Genomic DNA, 20007 nt, shown 5'->3' with positions numbered 1-20007 from the left:
TATATTCTCAATTTTACCTAGTATCATGGTTTATAAATTTAGATAAATATTAGTTCTCTGGTAATCTTTTCAAAGTTAGTAGACAGAACTTTTCAAGAATTTCTAGGTATTCATAAAATTTGAAATACCAAATTTCAATCTGTTAACTAAAGCTTTTATAAAAGGCAAAAACTGCTATGTCATAACATTCCTATAATTTTCAACACACTGTAAGTTATAGTTGTGCCTGAAGGAGATGGTTATAACATTATAAAGATTAAGTGGACAGCCCTAGCTGGTTTGGCTCAGTAGATAGAGCACTGGCCTGTGAACTGAAGGGTCCCGGTTCAATTCCGGTCAAGGGCACATGCCCATTTTGCGGGCTTGATCCCCAGTAAGGGGTGTGCAGGAGGCAGCCAATCAATGATTATCTCTCATCATTAATGTTTCTGTCTCTCTTTCCCTCTCTCTTCCTCTCTGAAATCAATAATAAATATATTTAAAAAAATAAAATCAATAAAGATTAAGTAGACAATGGATTTCCAAATTATATATATGATAATGGTATTCTATCACTAAGGACTTACAGAAGAGTAACAGAAACCACCTCCTCCCGTCAAATACCTATGTTCTATGAACCCCACAATGTTATTATCTCGGTCAATTGCCTAGAAACATTCAAGGCCCAGTTAGTGACAGAAGTAAGTTTTCAACCAAGGTTCCTAAATCAGGGGCAGGTTCCCTAGACTGGTGGTTCTCAACACTTGCTGCAGTTTAGAATCCTCTGCAGAGTTAAAAAGAACAGATTCCTGGCTCTCCATCCAGACCAATTAAATCAGACTTAAGAAATGCTGCTGAAGATTAAAATTTGTTTTAAAAATTCCCCCACTGAAGGATGCCCAGGACCAAACCAGAGACGGTCAGACCTGCATCACTACCATTTGTCCACCACCCAGAACTGAAATATCATTGTTGACATGTACACATAAGGAAATGTTCGACATTGAAATTGGGACTCAAAAGAACTGTTGGCCCAGAAAGAAACTCACTATAGACTGATTCATTTGCCTCCCAGCAAATAACCATTATGGCTTGTCTCATTTTCGGTTCTTATAAGTGTATTTCTTGTATCACATGATCTCACACATTTAAGGGAAATAATGAACAACATAAGCTGAAGAACAAAAACAGACCTGGCGACAGGGAAGCATCGACCAGACTGTCAAACCTCAGAGGGAAGGCAGGGGAGGGTGGGGGAAAGGGAGAGAGATCAACCAAAGGACTTGTATGCATACATATAAGCCTAACCAGTGGTCATGGACAACGGGGGGTGGGGGCATACGTGGGGAGGGGTTCGGGATGGGAATAGGGAGATGAGGACAATTATGTGATACCATAATCAATAAAGAAATTAAAAAACAAAATTCCCAGTGGATACTAATTTTCACCCAGGGCTGAGAACCACTGGCCTAGACTGGTTGAAAATCTTGTATATCTTAACAACTATCATAAAAGGCAATCTTTTAAGATCAACTTAAGCTATACAGAATGGATGAAACTTACCCTCTAATTTACTGACTTGGGTCTATATGCCAACAATTAATCTTGAATTTACAAAGCTGCTATCTTTTTTTCTGGGATGAGGCATTATCAAGAAACTCATGATAATATTCTTGGGCTGATTTCTCTACAATTTTACAAGATCTGAGCACTTACACTCCTCTTTACTTGGTGAAGTTACATTCAGTTCTGTCGGAAGCGGCTGCTGGCTGGGACTAAGAGTTGGCGTGGTTATAGAGGTATTGTTGTTGTCACTTGTGGTCTCTTCGGAAAACAAATCTGATTGGCTGTTACTTGTACTTGGAGCGGAATCATCGTCTGGTTGTTTCTTTTGAAAATCTGAAGAGAAAAAGAAAACCAATTTAATGAAGGCATTCATAATCTCCTTGGGTATCAGGAAAAAAAAGAAAGTTAGCAGAAGGATGAAATGTAATAGCAGCAATAATAAAGACTAATTTGGGTGATTAAAAAAATGGAGGTGACTTGGCCGGTATGGCTCACGTAAACTGGTTGGAGTGTCATCTCGTACACCAAGTGGTGGTGGATTTGATTCCTGGTCAGGGCACTTACTGGGTTTGCAGGTTTGATCCCCAGTGGGGGTGGTGCATGTGAAAGACAATCTATGTTTCTCTCTTTCTCTCCCCCCCCTTTTCTGTCACCGCCCCCCCCTTCCTCTCTCTAAAGTCTAATTAAAAAATGGAAGTAAAATACTGGTCAAAAGCATAGAAAATTGGTAGAGGATAACTAGAATGAAAGCTTTCCAAGGTCCTCATTGTTTAGAAGAATGATAGAATGCTGATTTTAATGTAAGACTTTGCAAAGCAAAATGCATGTTAAAATTTTAGGGATGATCAATAGAACAAAAAAGAAATACAGAAAAGTTGCTCAAATAAACAGAAGACAGGTAAAAAGAGAAAAAAACTGCAGAAAACAAAGCAGGGTAAATAGAAAACACATAATAAAATAGTAGAAATAAGTACAGACATACTAGTAATGGTAATAAATGTAGACAAACTAAACTTAGCAGTTAAAAGAAAGTGGGTTCAGACTGGATAAACCAAGTCTTGTTCTTCATATATTACAAGAGACATACTAAAAACATAAATATGAGGATATAGAAAATTTAAGTCTATAAAAATATGCCCACAAATACACAATTACTAGTAAAAAGCCAGTAATAGCTCAAGTATTGTCAGAAAACAGACTTTAAGGCAAAGAGCATTATTAGAGATAAAGAGGATCAGCATATAACAGTAACAAAATTTTTTTTTTACCAGGAAAATAAAACAATTCTGAACCTGTATGTACCTAATAACAAAGCCTCAAAAGCAAAAATGATGGTATTTACAGAAAACAGACAAATTTACTAACATAATAGGGAAAATTTTAATATATTTGTCTCAGACAAAATAACTAGTAAAATTCATTAAGATTAATAAGCATATACAGAGTAGGGATAAAGTAGGTTTACAGTTGTTTATATGAAAAATATAATAATTAATAAATAATAATACAAGAATCAACTGTTTTGCATACAACTGTAAACCTACTTTTGCCTGTATAGGCTAATATACCCTACAATTAGATAATGAATTCTTTTAAAAAACACATGAAGAATATTTATAAGAACTAAATAAAACTTGGCTAAACTATAATCACACACATTAGGCCATAAAGCAAAAGTCTCAACAGATGCCAAAGAGTTAGTATGATACAGACATGATTAGCTAGCTGATCAGAGAACAATTAAGTTAAAAATTCGTAACAAAATTCTATATGGAAAAATTTAAAAATATACTTTAAGCTCATGGTTTAAATCAGAAATTAGAAAATACTTATAATAAAATAATGAAATTACTACTTATCAATATCCAGTAACGATAAAGATGCCCATACATTACCTGTACCACAGTCATTTCATTCCTAAATATATCCCTGAGAGAAACTCCACACACACAAACATCTTAATTATATATTGTCTATAACAGTAAAAAGTCAGATATAGTAACCTGAAGGTTTATATATTGCAATGCAATCAAATAATGGAATAATGTACATAGTGAGAAAAAGTAACTATTGCCAAATACACCAACATGAATCTCGAAATCCTAACATTGACCAAAAAATGCAAGGCACTAAATAACATAGTAAGATTGTACTTACATACATCTTAAAAAATACATAAAACTCAATATATTGTTTAGGAATGTGTATGTTTAACCCACTAAAAAATATTAACACAATTCAGGATAGGGGCTACCTCTTAGGTTGAGGAAGGGAGATGCGAAGATGAGAGGTTAAGAAAATACTCAAAATTATAGGAATTCCACTGACAGAGAATGGATTAAAATGGTATATTCAAGCACATAATGGAATGTTCTATGGCAGTTAAAATAAGTGAATAAAGCTACAAATGTAAGAGAAAAATCTAAAAAACAATTCAGAAAGAAAAGCAAGCCACAGAAGGATATATATAGTACTAGAGTAGAGGCCCCGATGCACGAAAATTTGTGCAAGAATGGGCCTTTCTTCCCCTCACTGCAGGCACCGCCTTCGCTCCGGCTGGAGCCGCCTTTCTGCCTTCGCTTGCTCTGGACTGGAGCTGCCTTTCCCCCTTCCCACACTGCCCAGAGGCCCAGAGCAGCTGGGGTGGTGAGGAACGCCTGCATCCCGCTCCCCCCCACCCCCACCCCCGCTCAGCGCCTGTGTATGCAAATTAGCTTACCATCTTTGTTAAGTTAATTTGCATACTCACTCCTGATTGGCTGGTGGGTATCACTAGGGTACAGTCAATTTGCATCTTTCTCTTTTATTAGTGTAGATAATAATATTTATATAATAAATTTAAATATGTAAAATACCATATTTATGAATACATAATTATAATACAAAAACATGCATGGAAATGACACACCAAATTCAAGATAGTGGTTACTGGGGGAGGAAAAAGAAGAGGAGTTTTCAAATCTATCTGTCCTTTTTTTCTTTCTTAAAGCTGATGATAGGCTAAAATTATTAAGTATGTTATGTATATGTTTCATTTTAAAAATCCACCTGGGGGTGGGTGTGAGGTGGAGGGGGTCAATGGGAAACAAGGGGACATCTGTAATATTTTCAATAATAAAGATAAATTTTAAAAAATCTAATGCTAGACTATGAAGTGCAGATTATATTTTACTATGTCAATTCAGAGAAGGATAGAAGATCCTGGCAACTCCACATTGCTTTATCATGAACTACAGAGAAGCTGCTACTATGCTATATAACCCTATCAAAACTACTGTTTGAGATATTCTGAGTAACGGAATTGCTAGTTTATGTTACCATGAGTCCAGGCACTAAATGAAATGTTCTAGGTATATAATCCATTTACTTTAATCCTAGAGACAAGGCTAACAAGGGAGGTATAATTAACACCACTTTACTGATGAAGAAATTGAGGCTCAGAAAATGTAGGTCATGTGTTCCAAGTTATCAGTTAGAAAATAGTAGGATCAGGATTTAAATGCAGCTCCATCTGACACCAAAACCCATTGTCTTCAATCACAGGATGTAGGAATGGTGAACATTAGACTGGCCAGGAAAAGGCCTCCACATCAAGACACTACCCAGTTATAGCAGCAAAGATGAGTGCAATGGAAGAATCACTACCCTGATGTGCCAGTCACTGTTCTAAAGTCTTTACTGCTTCTTTTCTATGTATTTATTTCTCTTAGCCATTCTTATTCTTCAAGTGTTTTGACATTTTTAAATGGCTTATTATCTCATTGTTATTTGTACAACACCTTTGGAGGAAAAGACACTATATAAATGGAGTAAAAATACTGCAATAATGATGCTTCTTTTTTATGTCATGTCATCTCATTAGTTCTGCTATGCCAATAATCATTGTGTCCCTCCTATAACTACCTCTCTACCATTTAACTGGAAATGGTATAAGGCCCTAAAAGAACTGAAACTAAATAATCATTGTATCATCTAGCACAATCTCCAGTCCTCTTTGAGGTTAAATGATGTTTTTGTTTAAAGACACTGTTACCAGGTCCCACCCACATAATCTCCAGTCCAGTCCATGCTTGCCATGCTCCTCGATGTTCAGGTACTTTTCTTTTGTAAATCTGCAGTTGACACAATATACCTTCTATTTTTTTGTTGTTATGGTTGCTACCCACTGATTTTTAGAGAGTGGGAGGGAGGAAAGAGAGAGAGTGAGAGTGAGAGTGAGAGAGTGAGAGAGTGAGAGAGAGAGAGAGAGCGAGAGCGAGAGTGAGAGTGAGAGAGAGAGAGAGAGAGAGCGAGAGAGAGAGCGAGAGAGAGAATGTGAGAAAGACACATCGATTGGCTGCCTCCTGCACATGCCCCAACTGGGGCTGGGGATCAAACCTGCAACCTGGGTATGTGCCCCTGACTGGGAATGGAACCCAGGACCCTTTGGTGCATGGGCTGATGCACTAACCACTGAGCACACTTACGAGGGCACACTGTACATACTTCTAACCCATCCTCCTGCTTTTCTGCACCCCCACAGGGTGATGGTGTGAAAAAAATCATCAAGCAAAAAGTCTTCAATACAAACCAAACTGGCTGCACACAAGGGAACTCATAAACTCTACACATTCTCTACTTCAATTCAATAAAGAACCTAAGAATCACAAATTTTTATAACGAGAACTTTAAATATCCAGCTCAATCCTTTCCCTACATAGAGAGAAAAAGAAAGTAAGACCCAAGAAAGTTAATGCCAACTCACCAGAAATTCACAGAGTTAATCCTCAGAGTTTTCTAACTCGTATAAAAATTAGCAGCCTGTACAATAGAAGAGCTTTAGAGTTTTTAATCTGGATTCAAATCCTGACTACTAATTTCTGGGCATATGGCTAAAAGCATATTGTTTAATCTTTTGGGGTCTTGTCTGTAAAATGAAGGAAGAGAGAGTTGTTAATTCTACCTCTCAGAATAATATCGACTAAGATAATGTGCTTATATAATGTATCTAGCATATGAGTACTAAACAAATATCATCCTATCTGATAAAAGAGTAATATGCAGATTGACCATCATTCCAACACACAAGATGGCTGCCCCATGTGGTCAAAGATGGCTGCCCCCATGTGGACACAAGATGGCCAGCAGGGGAGGGCAGATGGGAGGGACCAGGCCTGCAAGGGAGGGCAGTTGGGGACAATCAAGCCTGCAGGGGAGGGCAGTTAGGGGTAACCAGGCTAGAAGAGGAGGGAAGTTGGGGGCAACCGGACCTGCAGGGAAGGGCAGTTGGGGGGGGACCAAGGCCTGCAGGGGATAGCAGTTGGGGGGGACCAGGCCTGCAGGAGAGGGCACTTAGGGGTGATCAGGCCTGCAGGGGAGGTCAGTTAGGAGTGACCAGGTCTGCAGGGGGAGGGCAGTTAGGGGTGACCAGGCCTGCAGGGGAGGGCAGTTAGGGGAAATCAGGCTGGCAGGGAAGCAATTAGGCATCAATCAGACTGGCAGGGGAGTGGTTAGGGGGTGATCAGGCTGGCAGGCAGAAGCAGTTAGGAGCAATCAGGAAGGCAGGCAGGCGAGCAGTTGGGAGTCAGCAGTCCTGGATTGTGAGAGGGATGTCCGAGTGCCCGTTTAGGCCCGATCCAGTAGGATCGGGCCTAAACGGGCAGTCGGGCAGTCGGACATCCCTCAAGGTGTCCCAGATTGGAGAGGGTGCAGGCTGGGCTGAGGGACACACACTCCCATACACAAATTTCATGCACCAGGCCTCTAGCTAAAAATAAAAGGTATTTTCCTAGTTTAAAGAAAGAGTATGGAGTTCTCTCTTCCATTTAGCCCTGATGTTGTTGTTGTTGTTTTTAATTTTTTTAAGACTTTATTGATTTCAGAGAGGAAGGGAAAAGGATAGAAACATCAATGATGAGAGAGAATCATTGACTGGCTGCCTCTTGCACGCCCCCCCACTGGGGATCGAGCCCGCAACCCAGGCATATGCCCTTGGCCAGAATCGAACCTGGGACCCTTCAGTCCGCAGGTTGACGCTTTATCCACTGAGCCAAGCTGGCTAGGACTAGCCCTGATGTTTACATTGTAGTTCTTACTCTCTTATTCCTTTTCTTTCTGAATCAGTCAGCATCCAACTTCTGACATAAACAAAGTTCCCAGAAGTCTAGAATGGCAGATTTATATCACATGTAAAAAAAGAAGGAAAGAAAGAAAAAGAAACAACATGACAAGCAAACAGACTGCCTCTCATCACTCTACTCAGGAAAGCAGTGGGGGAAAGGTCCGGAAGTGTTGCTTCATTTGACCCAGACACAGTGAAGGCTTGTTCAATTGGTTTTTGTATAAGTGGGAAAACTAGAAATCTCCACACTTACCCATCTCTGAGAAAAAAATTAGGAATAATTATCTATTTTTGTAAATTGGTAAGAGTTAATGGTATATCCAAAGCTGTAAACTTGTTCTTGAATAATAAAGCTTTTCCTAGTTAAACTGCTATGTGTGAAACCTGAGTAAAAACCTTTGAACTTTAATGGGATTGCAGTTCAAAAGAAGCCCATATCTCAGGAGCTTACCTTATTATCAATTAAGGGAAAAATAATTTCTTAAGAAAGGTACTTTTGAAACCTTAAGTATCCAGAAATGGGATGTTTTCACAAGACAGAGAAACTGATCTAATGGTGCCAACTGAACCAAAATGGCCAGTGAAGTCACTGGAATTATTTTTCTCCATTTTTAGAATTATTTTTCTCATAGGTCAATCTTCTTACTACAAAGTGTACCTCAAAAGAGTAGGAGCACTGAAAAAACACCTCACCCTGCTCTGCTGACAAGCCCATTCACCTGGCCAGTCTCACTGGGACTGTACTTTACCTAGTCATTACTCAAAACTCACCTCTCATTTGGATATGCCCCAACTGTTTACCTCTCAAACATACTACACAGATTTAGCAAGATGCTTATTAGCTCACCTGCCAAAATTCCCACTCCACTTCCAGATTATAACAATAACCATGTTTTTTGTTTTTTTAATGATTTCTTCAAAGGAAAAAAACACAAAAGTGATTTGGAAAAGACTTCACTGAACTTCCTTTCTTTGAAAATAAATGGTCTTTTTTTAAAAAAATCCTCTTCAGTATGCTAGTTTTTGTTCTGAGCAATCAATACCTTACATGAGTATTTTTTTTTTTGTCACATACAGAATGGTGTGATCACTAATAGGCACATAGTATGTCCATTTATAACAAACTAATTCACTATTGTTTTCTTTTTATTATATAATTTTCCACTATTACAAACAATCTTTTATCAAAAAAAAGCTGGGGTAGCAATTAGGTTATACTGCTAGAAGTAGATCACCTAGATAAGGGAGGATGCACATATTTAGAGCATTTGGTACATATTGTCAATTTCTCTTGACACAAACCCTGTGATTTCCCACAGCCCAACACTTACTATGGTATATAAGATTCATCTAATTTGTCAGTTTCCCACATTAGACAGGCCCAGGGGAAAAAAAGACTGCTCAATAAATGTTATCAGAATTTAAGGGCAAAATATTTTTCTGTGGAAAACCTATCACTGGATTACATTAAAGTTATTTATCAATTGTTATTTTAAACCTTTCAAAAACTATTCTGTATGCCTTTAAGGACCCTCCTACCATCATCTGGACTAGTATATCTAAAAGATGAAGTGCTCAGTACCTGTGAATTTGTTTTCATAATCATAAGTAGAGATAAGAAATTCAACTGCATTTGTTCTAACTCATTCATTAAGTCTATTTGGCCACTAATACGGCTTCTATATCATTATTATAGGCACTAAAGTTGGGTATAAAGAAAATCAAATTGGAGGTGGAATAGGAGCTACGAGTTAAGTTCCTACAATGAGTACAATGAGCAAGGCACTCTGCCAGAGGTCTTATATTCATTTTCTCATTTAATTCTCAAAATAAGCTGGGCAGTAGATGTCATCCCCACATTTCAGCAGAGGACAGCGGAGCATGGCAAGTTTGGAGAAACCTGCCTCATCCTAATAAGTGTTGGAGCTAGGGTTTGAGACCTAGGTTTATGTGATTATAATGTCCACACTCTCCCCACTGTGGCATGCAGCACTGAAGCAACCACAGCCCAGCTTGCCAAAATACAATAGCTGAAAGTTTACAGGGGTTACTTTTCTACTTACCACACTCCCAGTTTCCAAATCTCACCCAAATTTATTTCACAGATTATAATTCATGTTGTCACTGGAAGCACTAATTTGGTGTTTGACACCATAAAATGCTGCATGTTTCAAGTACCCAATTAAAGTAAAATGGAAATGTCACAAATAAAAATTCAATTCTGATATCTGCAGAGTTTGGGTCTTGCAAGGCACTGTATTAAGGCTTCTTTTAACAGAATAGGCTTCTTTCTCCTCTTGTTCATCCCTTCTCCCAATTATGTCCATAACAGGTTACAGACTAATTCATAAGTACATTTCTAGATTTTTAAAATTACGCATTCCCACCCCAATCACAAACCCTGGATATCTTATTTTTAAAAACTACAAAGCCATTAGCAGTAGCCAGCCAATTCATAAACCAGAGTTTCAGCCATCTAATTAAAATTTTAATAAAAATTCTAGTAGTTGGATGTTAACCTGAGCTAATAGCCTCAGCAAAAACAAACTGGTTTAAATAAGAATTAGCAAGAACCAAAGGAATGATTACTATTAAAACTAAAATGCAATGGCCTTAGATGCTAGTTTATGGGGGAAACTGTTTCTACTCAATGTGACTGGGTTCATTTAAATGTTCTTTTATAACCAATCTTCCGGCTTCTTTAAAAAAACAAACAAGACTACTGTTCTTACGAGAGTCATGCCAGGGTATGTGGACCTGTAGCCCCGTCCTGGCATGTCCAATCTAATGCCCCTGCACAACTGGCCCCACCACCTTAACATGGTGCAACTGGCCCTGCCACTGTGACCCAAAGCTCCCAGACAGACAGACCTGCCATTCAGACTCTTTGGACCTTACTTGGTGGCCCTGGCAGATCGGCCCTGCCAACTTGTGACTGGCCTCGTAACCGTGACCTGACACCCCCAGATGCAGAGACCTGCCTCCATAACCAGGCACACCTGACCCAGCGCCACCAGAAGATCGGACTTACCGCTGCAAATCAGCTCGCCTCACCTGTGCCCCAGACTATCATGCAAATAGAAATGGGAAAAAAAAAAAAAAGCTGGGGTAGCAATACTCTTATCTGACAAACTAGGCTTCAAAATGAAAGCCATAACAAGAGACAATGAAGGCCACTTCATAATACTAAAAAGATCAATATAACAAGAGGATATACCATATTTTCTGGCGTATAAGATGACTTTTTAACCCAGGAAAATCTTCTATACGCCCAGCTGTCTTATACGCTGAAAAATACGGTAACCCTGGTAAACATATATGCACCCAATATAGGAGCAACCAAACATATAAAAAAGACTTCTGGAGGACTTAAAGGGAGAGATCAACAGCAATACAATCATAGTAGGGGACTTTAACACCCTACTGACATCATTTGACAGATCTTCTAGACAAAAAATCAACAAGGGAACAGCGAGCAGCCCTAAACAACACACTAGATTAAATGCACTTAATTGACATTTACAGAACATTTCACCCCAAAGCTGCCAAATGTACATTCTTCTCAAGTGCACATGGGACATTCTCAAAGACAGACATGAACTAAGTATCTACAAATTCAAGAGGATTGAAATCAAATCAAGCATCTTCTTGGATCACAATCATATGAAACTAGAAACCAACTACAATAAAAACACCCCAAATAGTTCAAACACATGGAGGAAGGCTAAGGAATATATTATTAAACAATGAATGGGTTGCCAATGAAATCAAGGAAGAGATTAAAAAAAAACTTCCTGAAAACAAATGAAAATGAACATACAACAACCCAAAATCTCTGGGACACAGCAAAAGCAGCCCTGAGAAGGAAGTTCAAAGCACTAAAGGCCTACCTCAAGAAACAAGAAAAATTTCTAATAAATGATCTAACCCCACAACTTAAAGAATTAGAAAGAGAACAACAAGAAAAGCTCAGAGAAAATGGAAGGAAATAAAAAAAGATCAGAGCAGAAATAAATGACTGACTGACTACAAAGACAATACAAAAAAATCAATGAAACCAAGAGTTGGTTCTTTGAAAAGATAAACAATATTGATAAACCTTTAGTCTTTTTGTTTCAGACTCATCAAGAAACAAAAAGAGGAGACCCAAATAAATAAAAGCAGAAATGAAAGAGGTGAACAAATGACACCACAGAAATACAAAGGATTGTTAGAAAATACTGTATTTCTACAACTACATATATGCCTACAAGCTGTACAACCTGGACAAAATGGACAAATTCCTAGAGAAATATAATCTTCCAAAACTGAATCAGGAAGAATTAAAAAAAACCTGAATCAGCTAATAACAACTGATGAAACTGAACCAGTAATAATAATAATAAAAAAAAACTTCTAGCCAACAACCAACCAACCAAACAAACAAAAAAACCTTTACCCTTCCAGATTCTCCCCTATGTTCTCACGATGATTCCACCTCTTTGAAAATCAGACTGTCACCCTGGCCGGTGTACTCAGTTAGTTGGGTGTCATCCTGTGCACCAAGAGGTTGCTGGTTCCATTCTAGTCAGGGCACATGCCTGGGTTGTGGGCTCAATCCCCAGTAGGGAGCACGCAGGAGGTACCCACTTGCCCGCTCGATATTTCTCTCTCACATCAATGTGTTTCTCTATCTCTATCTCCCTCCCTCCTTCCCTAACCCCTCCCCCCCCCAATCTCACTTTCTCTCTTTCGAAAAAGCAATAAAAATATGTATTTTTAAGATCTGGTTAACCATGGGGGACAAAAATCAGGCTGTCTTCACTGATCTCAGAATACACTGTTTTGATACTGATCAATACTTTCAGACAAGTTTAAAATATACATATTTCACATACCGCATGTACATTCATATACACACACAAACATATCCTATTAGTGATAAATGACTCCTGTTCTACTGTATGTTCCCTATCTATGCCCATAAATCTCTCAGGGGATGGCATCAAAATTCTCCATCAGAGTCTGAAGTCAGAAGTCTGTGAATCCTCTCAAGACTCCCTCCCTTAATTCTACATCTCGAAAGTCACTAAGTGTAATCATTTACAATTCCTAAATATTTCTTGAATTCACTCACTTCTCCAATACACTCTAGCCTAAGTCAACATCATATTGAAGATTCATTCAAAAGCATACTAATTTACTTATTTGCATACTGTCATCTCATGGCCCACTCTAATAAATTCTCCACAAAGCAATCAGAGTGATATAAAAAAAATTCTGATAAAGAAATTTTCTTCTATAAACCTTAGAATGACCTCCTTTATAATCAGATTCAAAATCCTAAACATGGCTTGGAAATTAGAAGTCTCCCCAAGAACAGGCTTCTGGCTATCTCTTCTGTCTCACCTTAAACCACTGCTCTTCCTCTCCCTCCTTCTGCTTCAGTCATTTTGGGGTTCTTCTGCTTTTTCAAATATCCATGTTCTTTCTCAACCTGGAATATTGTCACTGTGGCATGTGGGAAACTATTTTCTTTATCCTGCTATTCACTTTGGTAATTCTTACTCATCTTTGAACCGGTTTCCTCAGTGAGGCTCTTAATATCATCCATAGAAGGCACTTACTAAATATTTGTTGAAGGAATGAGTGAATATCTTATTCCCTGTATACCCTAGCCCCTAATAATATGCTGTCATATAACACACAGTATAGATTTGTTTAATTTAACTTAATACTGGTGAGCATATTAAGTTTAGAAGTATTAGTTCTCTGAGACATCAATAGATGTCTTTAAGTTGCTATAACATTTATTTTTAGGAAGCAAGAATGCTTCTACATACAATAGATTAAGCAGCCCTGTCAATAAGCCGATGTTTGGAGTTTACAAACTATTCCTGCACAAAACTTTCTTCCTTATTACTTACCATGGGTAACTGATCTGAAAAACCTAAAAAGTCTAAGATCTCTCAAGTCCTGTTTGCTTAGATTCAAACCACAAAGCTGCAAACTTTTTTTTGAGAATAGGAATAACGTTATATTAGTTCCCAAAAGCAGGTCTTCAAATGCTTCTCGCAAAATATCAAGAACAGAATGAATATATAAAGCTGATAAAGCTTACAAATAAAACTCTTATCAGTAATTAAGCATCCTATATAATAAAAGGCCAGCCACCATAAGCATAACGACCAGAATGACCAGAGACCAGAAACACCACGGTCCCTCACCGGGCTGGCCCCGCCCCCACGCAAGCAGTTAGGGGCAATCAGGCAGGCAGAATGGTTAGGGATGATCAGGTAGGCAGGCAAGTGGTTAAGGGTGATCAGGCAGGAAGAGTGGTTAGAGGTGATCAGGTAGGCAGACCAGCAGTTAGTGGTGATCAGGTAGGCAGGCCAGCAGTTAGGGGTGATCAGGTAGGCAGGCCAGTGGTTACGGGTGATCAGGCAGGCAGGCAGAGTGGTTAGGGGCGATCAGGCAGGCAGGCAGAGTGGTTAGGGGCGATCAGGTAGGCAGATGGCCCTTTGCAGGGCTGGCCCCACCCCCCAGCAAAGAAAGAGGGAGGCCCAGGCCACCAGCAGAGACTCTGTGGCAGGTGTGCAGCCAGCCAGCGATCGCCCAGCAGAGGGAGGCCCAGGCCAGCCAGACCCTCACATGCCACGCCTGTCGCCTGCATAGGGAAGCCACCGGTGGCAGGGGTGGGGAGGGCAGTGCTGCACAAATGGCAAGCAGTGGCAGCAGCAGGAGTGGGGCCAGCTGCCTGCAGCCGGGGAAAGGAAAGCCCTGATAGTCCCTGATCTCAGGCCAGGTCTAGGGACCCTACCTGAGGGGTCCCAGATTGTGAGAGGGTGCAGGCAGGGCTGAGGGGACCCACTTGCCCGCTCGATATTTCTCTCTCACATCAATGTGTTTCTCTATCTCTCTCTCCCTCCCTCCCTAACCGCCCCCCCCCCCGCCAATCTCACTTTCTCTCTTTCGAAAAAGCAATAAAAATATGTATTTTTAAGATCTGGTTAAATTTTCATGCACTGGGCCTCTGGTATTTTATAATCAGGTTTATAATGAAATTATATAGTCTCTAGATTCTTTGCACCTATAGTGCCTACTGCTCAGAAGATTGAACTAGTAAAAAAGTTCTTTGGAGGAAGGTTTGTTTCTTATATAGGATTTATTGTGCAGACTATACAGTTTTCCCAGTAATAGTGTCCCATATTCATTTACATAAATTAACATTTAACATCACAGCCAATATATAAAAAGCCATTAGTAATACAATAATTGCACGAGACACATTTACCTCATTCCAGTCTAACCACAAAATGTGTCAAGTTTTTATAAAAACTGAAACACAAAGGGTTTTCTGAATATTGTGTCACTGAATTCAGTTTTAATAAAATGAACATTTGAAATTATGAGTGTGTTATACATACACATTCTACACATACAGCTCAACCATCAAAATTACCAATAGGGCTTGGCATATTGCAGAAATACTAGGCAACACTGACAAAATCAAATAAGCAAATCTGAACCTAAAAACAAAACAAAAACCTCTGACCTATATGTTTACAGATGATCCTTGGTACCATTTAAAGCAGCAGTTGCCAACCGGTGATCCACGGACCACTGATGGTCCTTGAGGTCTGAAAGGTTGGTGACCGCTGATTTAAAGACCTCCCCTCAAGCCATTAGTCCTTGCTGCCATTCATGAACCATTCCAATGGCATGGCTGTGGCATGAATGTTAATTATGAAAGGCTGGGCTTGGAAGAATTTTATCCGTTCAGAACTAAGGTTTTAAATGCCCTAAAAAGACTTCAGTGACAACAGAACAGAGAATTTGAAAAAAAATTGGGAATTAGAAAACAAGTCAGGGTATCCCCCCCCCTTTGTAAATCGTTAATTGTTTTTATAATTGTATCCACAGTTTTAATATCACCAGCCCGTCATTTTACAGTGAAGAAATAACAGGAGCAGAAACAAAACAAATACACCTCCTACTGGCACCTCCCTTTTTGGGAAGTGGGAGGGGAGTAGTGTTTGTGCCCCTGAAACCCTTGCAACTTGGTCCTCTTTTGTCCTTGCTTCCCTCCATCTATGAGGGTTACTCGTGCCTATAATAAGCTATTCACATCCCCCTCTTACTTCATTTCCACTCACTTCTCAGCCTCATCGTCTCATATCAGGGTCTCATACACCAATCTTCAGTCCTCCTGCATTTAAGTGTTATTGCCAAGTTGACCATTTCTTTCTTTCTTTTTTCCAGTTGAATTTCCAGGAAATTCAATTATGGGTGGTTGGATATGAGGGCGATCTGGCTGCGACATCTGTCACCCCATTGATCGACAGGGTTGATTCGGCTGATCTGGCTGGCTAGGCGGGTGTCCCCCTCCTCCCTCACCGATCCATGTGCGACCCTCCCGAAGCTGCGCGCTCGGTCGAAGAGGATGACCTTCCCCCCAGAGGAGAGGACCGGTCTTTGGTCAAGGGTATACGAGTAGCTGCGCTCCCCTGCTAGAACCTCCAAACAAGCTCTCAATTCTGGGTGGTGGTTGAGATATACTTTCCTTTAAGATAAAACTTGCAAACTGTTCAGCACAAATAAATACTTTCCAAACAATGCAATAAAGTATATTTTAAGACCGTTAACCTCTTTCCCTAAGAGTAACAGACCACACACTGGTTTAAACTGTTAAGAGAAAATTTTTAAAGAATGAAGTAATGGGTGCCCTGGCCAGGTAGCTGTTGGTTAGAGTGTGGTACTAATATGCCAAGGTTGTGAGTTTGAGCTCTGATCAGGGCACATACAAGAATCAACCAACAAATAAGTGGAACAATAAACTAATATCTCTCTCTCGCCCCCCACACCTCCTCTCTCTCTCATCAGTAAGATAAAATAAAGGATGAAATAATGGGTTCACTAACATTTATTATGCTTATCCTATCTAATAATAGACAAATATGCAAATTGACCATACATCTGACACGCCCACAAGCCACGCCCACCAGCCGATCAGAGCGAGCATGCAAATTAGCCCAAACCAAGATGGCTACAGCCACAGAGAGCAAGGTTTCCTAGGTAACAGAGGAAGCCAAGCTTTCCGCCTGCCCTTGCCAGGCCTAAGCCTCCACTCAAGCTACAAAGTTTCAATTATAGAAGGTAAACAAATTCAAACAAATGGCAGCACAATGGAGCTTGAGAGAGCAGGCCAGAGTTGCCGCCGGCAACAGGGGAAACAAAGCTTTCCGCACACCCTGGCCAGGCCCACCCGCTTAAGGCAACAAAGTTTCAATTATAACCCCAACACAAATGGCTGCCTGCCTCGGAGGGAGCCCCAGGCTTGGCTCTGCTCCAGGCTACAAAGTTTCAATTGTAGAAAGAAAATAAATCCCAGATACCAGGGCCTCGCTTGGGTTGCCAGGGGGCGTGGCCGGCCTGCAAACCACCACAGGCCCCTCGCTCAGGCTGCCCCACACCCCAAGGGAACCCCCACCTGATCCAGGATGTCCTTCAGGGCAAACCAGCTGGCCCCCACCCCTGTACCAGGCCTCTATCCTATCTAATAAAAGAGTAACCTGCAGATTGATCATCACTGCAACACACAATATAGCTGCCCCCATGTGGTCAAAGATCCTGCCCCCATGTGGACACAAGATGGCCAGCAGAAGAGGGCAGTTGGGAGGCACCCAGCCTGCAAGGGAGGGCAGTTGAGAAGGACCAGACCTGCAAGGGAGGGCAGTTGGAGGTGATCAACCCTGCAGGAGAGGGCAGTTAGGGGTGACCAGGTCGGCAGAGGAGGGAAGTTGGGGGCAAACAGGCTGGCAGGGGAGCAGTTAAGCATCAACCAGGCTGAGTGGTTAGGGGGTGATCAGGCTGGCAGGCAGAAGTGGTTAGGGGCAATCAGGAAGGCAGGCAGGCAAGCAGTTGGGAGCCAGCAGTCCTGGATTGTGAGAGGGATGTCCAACTGCCCGTTTAGGCCCGATCCCACCGGGACATCCCTCGAGGGGTCCCATATTGGAGAGGGTACAGGCTGGGCTGAGGGACAACCCCCCTCCATGCACGAATTTCGTGCACCGGGCCTCTAGTTAAAATATATCAGAGAAGACCATGATTTTCACAAGTCCAAAGATGAGGGCTACAAGACTAATTTGTATCCAATGAATCCAAGATAGCAAAATAATATATGACATATGATTCACAATCCCCAAAAGGTATCTGTATAATAGTAGAAAGAAAAGTGTTCTTTCTGAAGAACACTATGGATAACTATTTTTTAAAGCTACAGCTTAATATAAGGGAAAACTTGTTCTTCACATAAAGACAAAATCAACCAACGACCAAAGGAATTTCTCCACTCGTGAGAAAAGCTCACATATACTAGTAGTTATCTGCATACCCTTTGCATAATATCATGCTTAGGAGTGTAAAATCAGACCGAGTTCAAATCCTAGCTCAACCTCTTACTCATGTGACTTTGGGTAAGTTACTTAACTTCCCTTCATTTTCTCCTTCTCTAAAATATGAATAATCATATTTCATAAGGTTATTGTGTGAATTATGTTAGATAATACATGTTCAAGTTTAAGAAGACTGCCTGGCAATATTAACTATAATTTTTATAATTCCCCTTCTGCCTCCTTGCACACAATTTAAAAATTTGCACCCTAGCCAGTTTGGCTCAGTGGATAGAGCATTGGTCTGTAGACTGAAGGGTCCCAGGTTTGATTCCAGTCAAGAGCACATGCTCGGGTTGTGGGATCCATCACCAGTAGAGACGTGCAATTCTCTATCATCATTGATGTTGCTATCTCTCCCTCTTCCTCTCTGAAATCAATAAAAATATATTTTTTTAATTTGCTAGCTTGAGACTATGACAATGAAAAATAATTTCTCTGGTGTCAATAAATGACCAAATGGGAATTGCAACTAATTTTGTTTCATTAACAATCTATATTAATAAAAGAGTAATGTGCTAATTAGGCCAGATAGACCGGACATCTTCCGGACGTCCTTCCGAACAAAGCCACAGTGGCGGGGGCCAAGGCAGAGGCGGTTAGAGGCGATCAGGCAGGCAGGCAGAGCAGTTAGGGGCAATCAGGCCAGCAAGGGAGAGCAGTTAGGGGTGATCAGGCCAGCAGGGGAGCAGTAAGGGGCATCAGGCAGGCAGGCAGAGGCGGTTAGGGGCAATCAGGCAGGCAGGCAGAGGTGGTTAGGGGTGATCAGGCAGGCAGGCAAAGGTGGTTAGGGGCGATCAGGCAGGCAGGTAGGTAGGTGAGTGGTTAGGAGTCAGCAGTCCTGGATTGTGAGAGGGATGTTTGACTGCCAGGGATTGGGCCTAAATTGGCAGTCGGACATCCCCCGAGGGGTCCCAGATTGGAGAAGGTGCAGGCCAGGCTGAGGGACCCACCCTCGTGCACAAATTTCGTGCACCAGGTCTCTAGTGTTCAATAATAAGCCAATCCTGTGGTTACAAACTCAAAAGTTTTCAGGGAATAGGTAGATATAAATGTACAAGGTCAGCTGGCCTAAAACATAGAGAGTTGTGGTTACTGTGGTTAATTGGCAAGTGTGAGCTTCACTTGGAGGTATATGATTTCAAACTTAACTAAAACTTCCAAATACAACAGATTTGTGCCTGGCAAGCCAATAGCTTAAGATTCCTGATTTAAATATAGACAAAGTATTTACAACATAAAAATTTTGTACACTGCATTTTTAATTTCACATACTGGTAAAGAAACGATTAATCAGATTAATGTCAAATAGATATAAAGAGCAAATCAGAAAGTATAGTAGTAGATAAGAAATGAACATAAAAAACCCTTATCTACATCTAGCATCAATGTAGGGTTCTTACATTGGTCAGCTTAGGCAATTTATGCTGCAATAACAAATGACCCTAAAATTTAGAGACTTTACAACTATCGTTTGTTATTTTTGCTCACATCTTCATTTCAGTAATCCAGAATTAAAGATGAAAAAGATATGAAATTACACCATATTTTCTTGTAGAAGTTTCTGTTCATAGTAGCATAAAAACTTTTCGTTCACATTTTATTTGTTAAGAGATGTCACACAGCTGAGCCTAATGATGAGGACAGAAAAATATAATATCCCAATGGAATGGGAAGCAAATATGTGGGAACAATAATATTAACTAGGGTTAATAACTTGTGTGCACAGAAAATTTTGCATACAGGAAACCTCATTCTATTTCACTTCACTTTATTGTGTTTTGCAGAGACTGCATTTTTCACAAGTTGAAGGTGTCAGCCCTGCATCTAGCAAGTCTATTGGTGCCATTTTTTCCAACAGCATTTGTTCACTTTGTGTCTGTCACATTTTGGTTAATTCTTACACTATTTCAAACCTTTCATTATTGTTAA

At 40.3% G+C, this 20007-nt stretch overlaps 1 protein-coding gene across 1 annotated transcript in view; it reads right to left on the bottom strand.

Moving 5' to 3' along the window:
• The window catches only part of ZFAND3 (zinc finger AN1-type containing 3), a 368849-nt gene that overhangs the window by 101422 nt on the left and 247420 nt on the right, over positions 1 to 20007 (bottom strand). The window contains exon 3 of the mRNA XM_054722490.1: positions 1696 to 1878. Within this exon, the coding sequence (XP_054578465.1) occupies positions 1696 to 1878 (183 nt within the window). The remainder of the gene's footprint in view (positions 1 to 1695; positions 1879 to 20007) is intronic.

This window comes from Eptesicus fuscus, chromosome 10, assembly GCF_027574615.1.
Source record: "Eptesicus fuscus isolate TK198812 chromosome 10, DD_ASM_mEF_20220401, whole genome shotgun sequence".
Lineage (NCBI taxonomy): Eukaryota > Metazoa > Chordata > Mammalia > Chiroptera > Vespertilionidae > Eptesicus > Eptesicus fuscus.
Note: the sequence above shows the minus strand (reverse complement) of the source record. Positions and strands in the feature narration are given on the sequence as shown.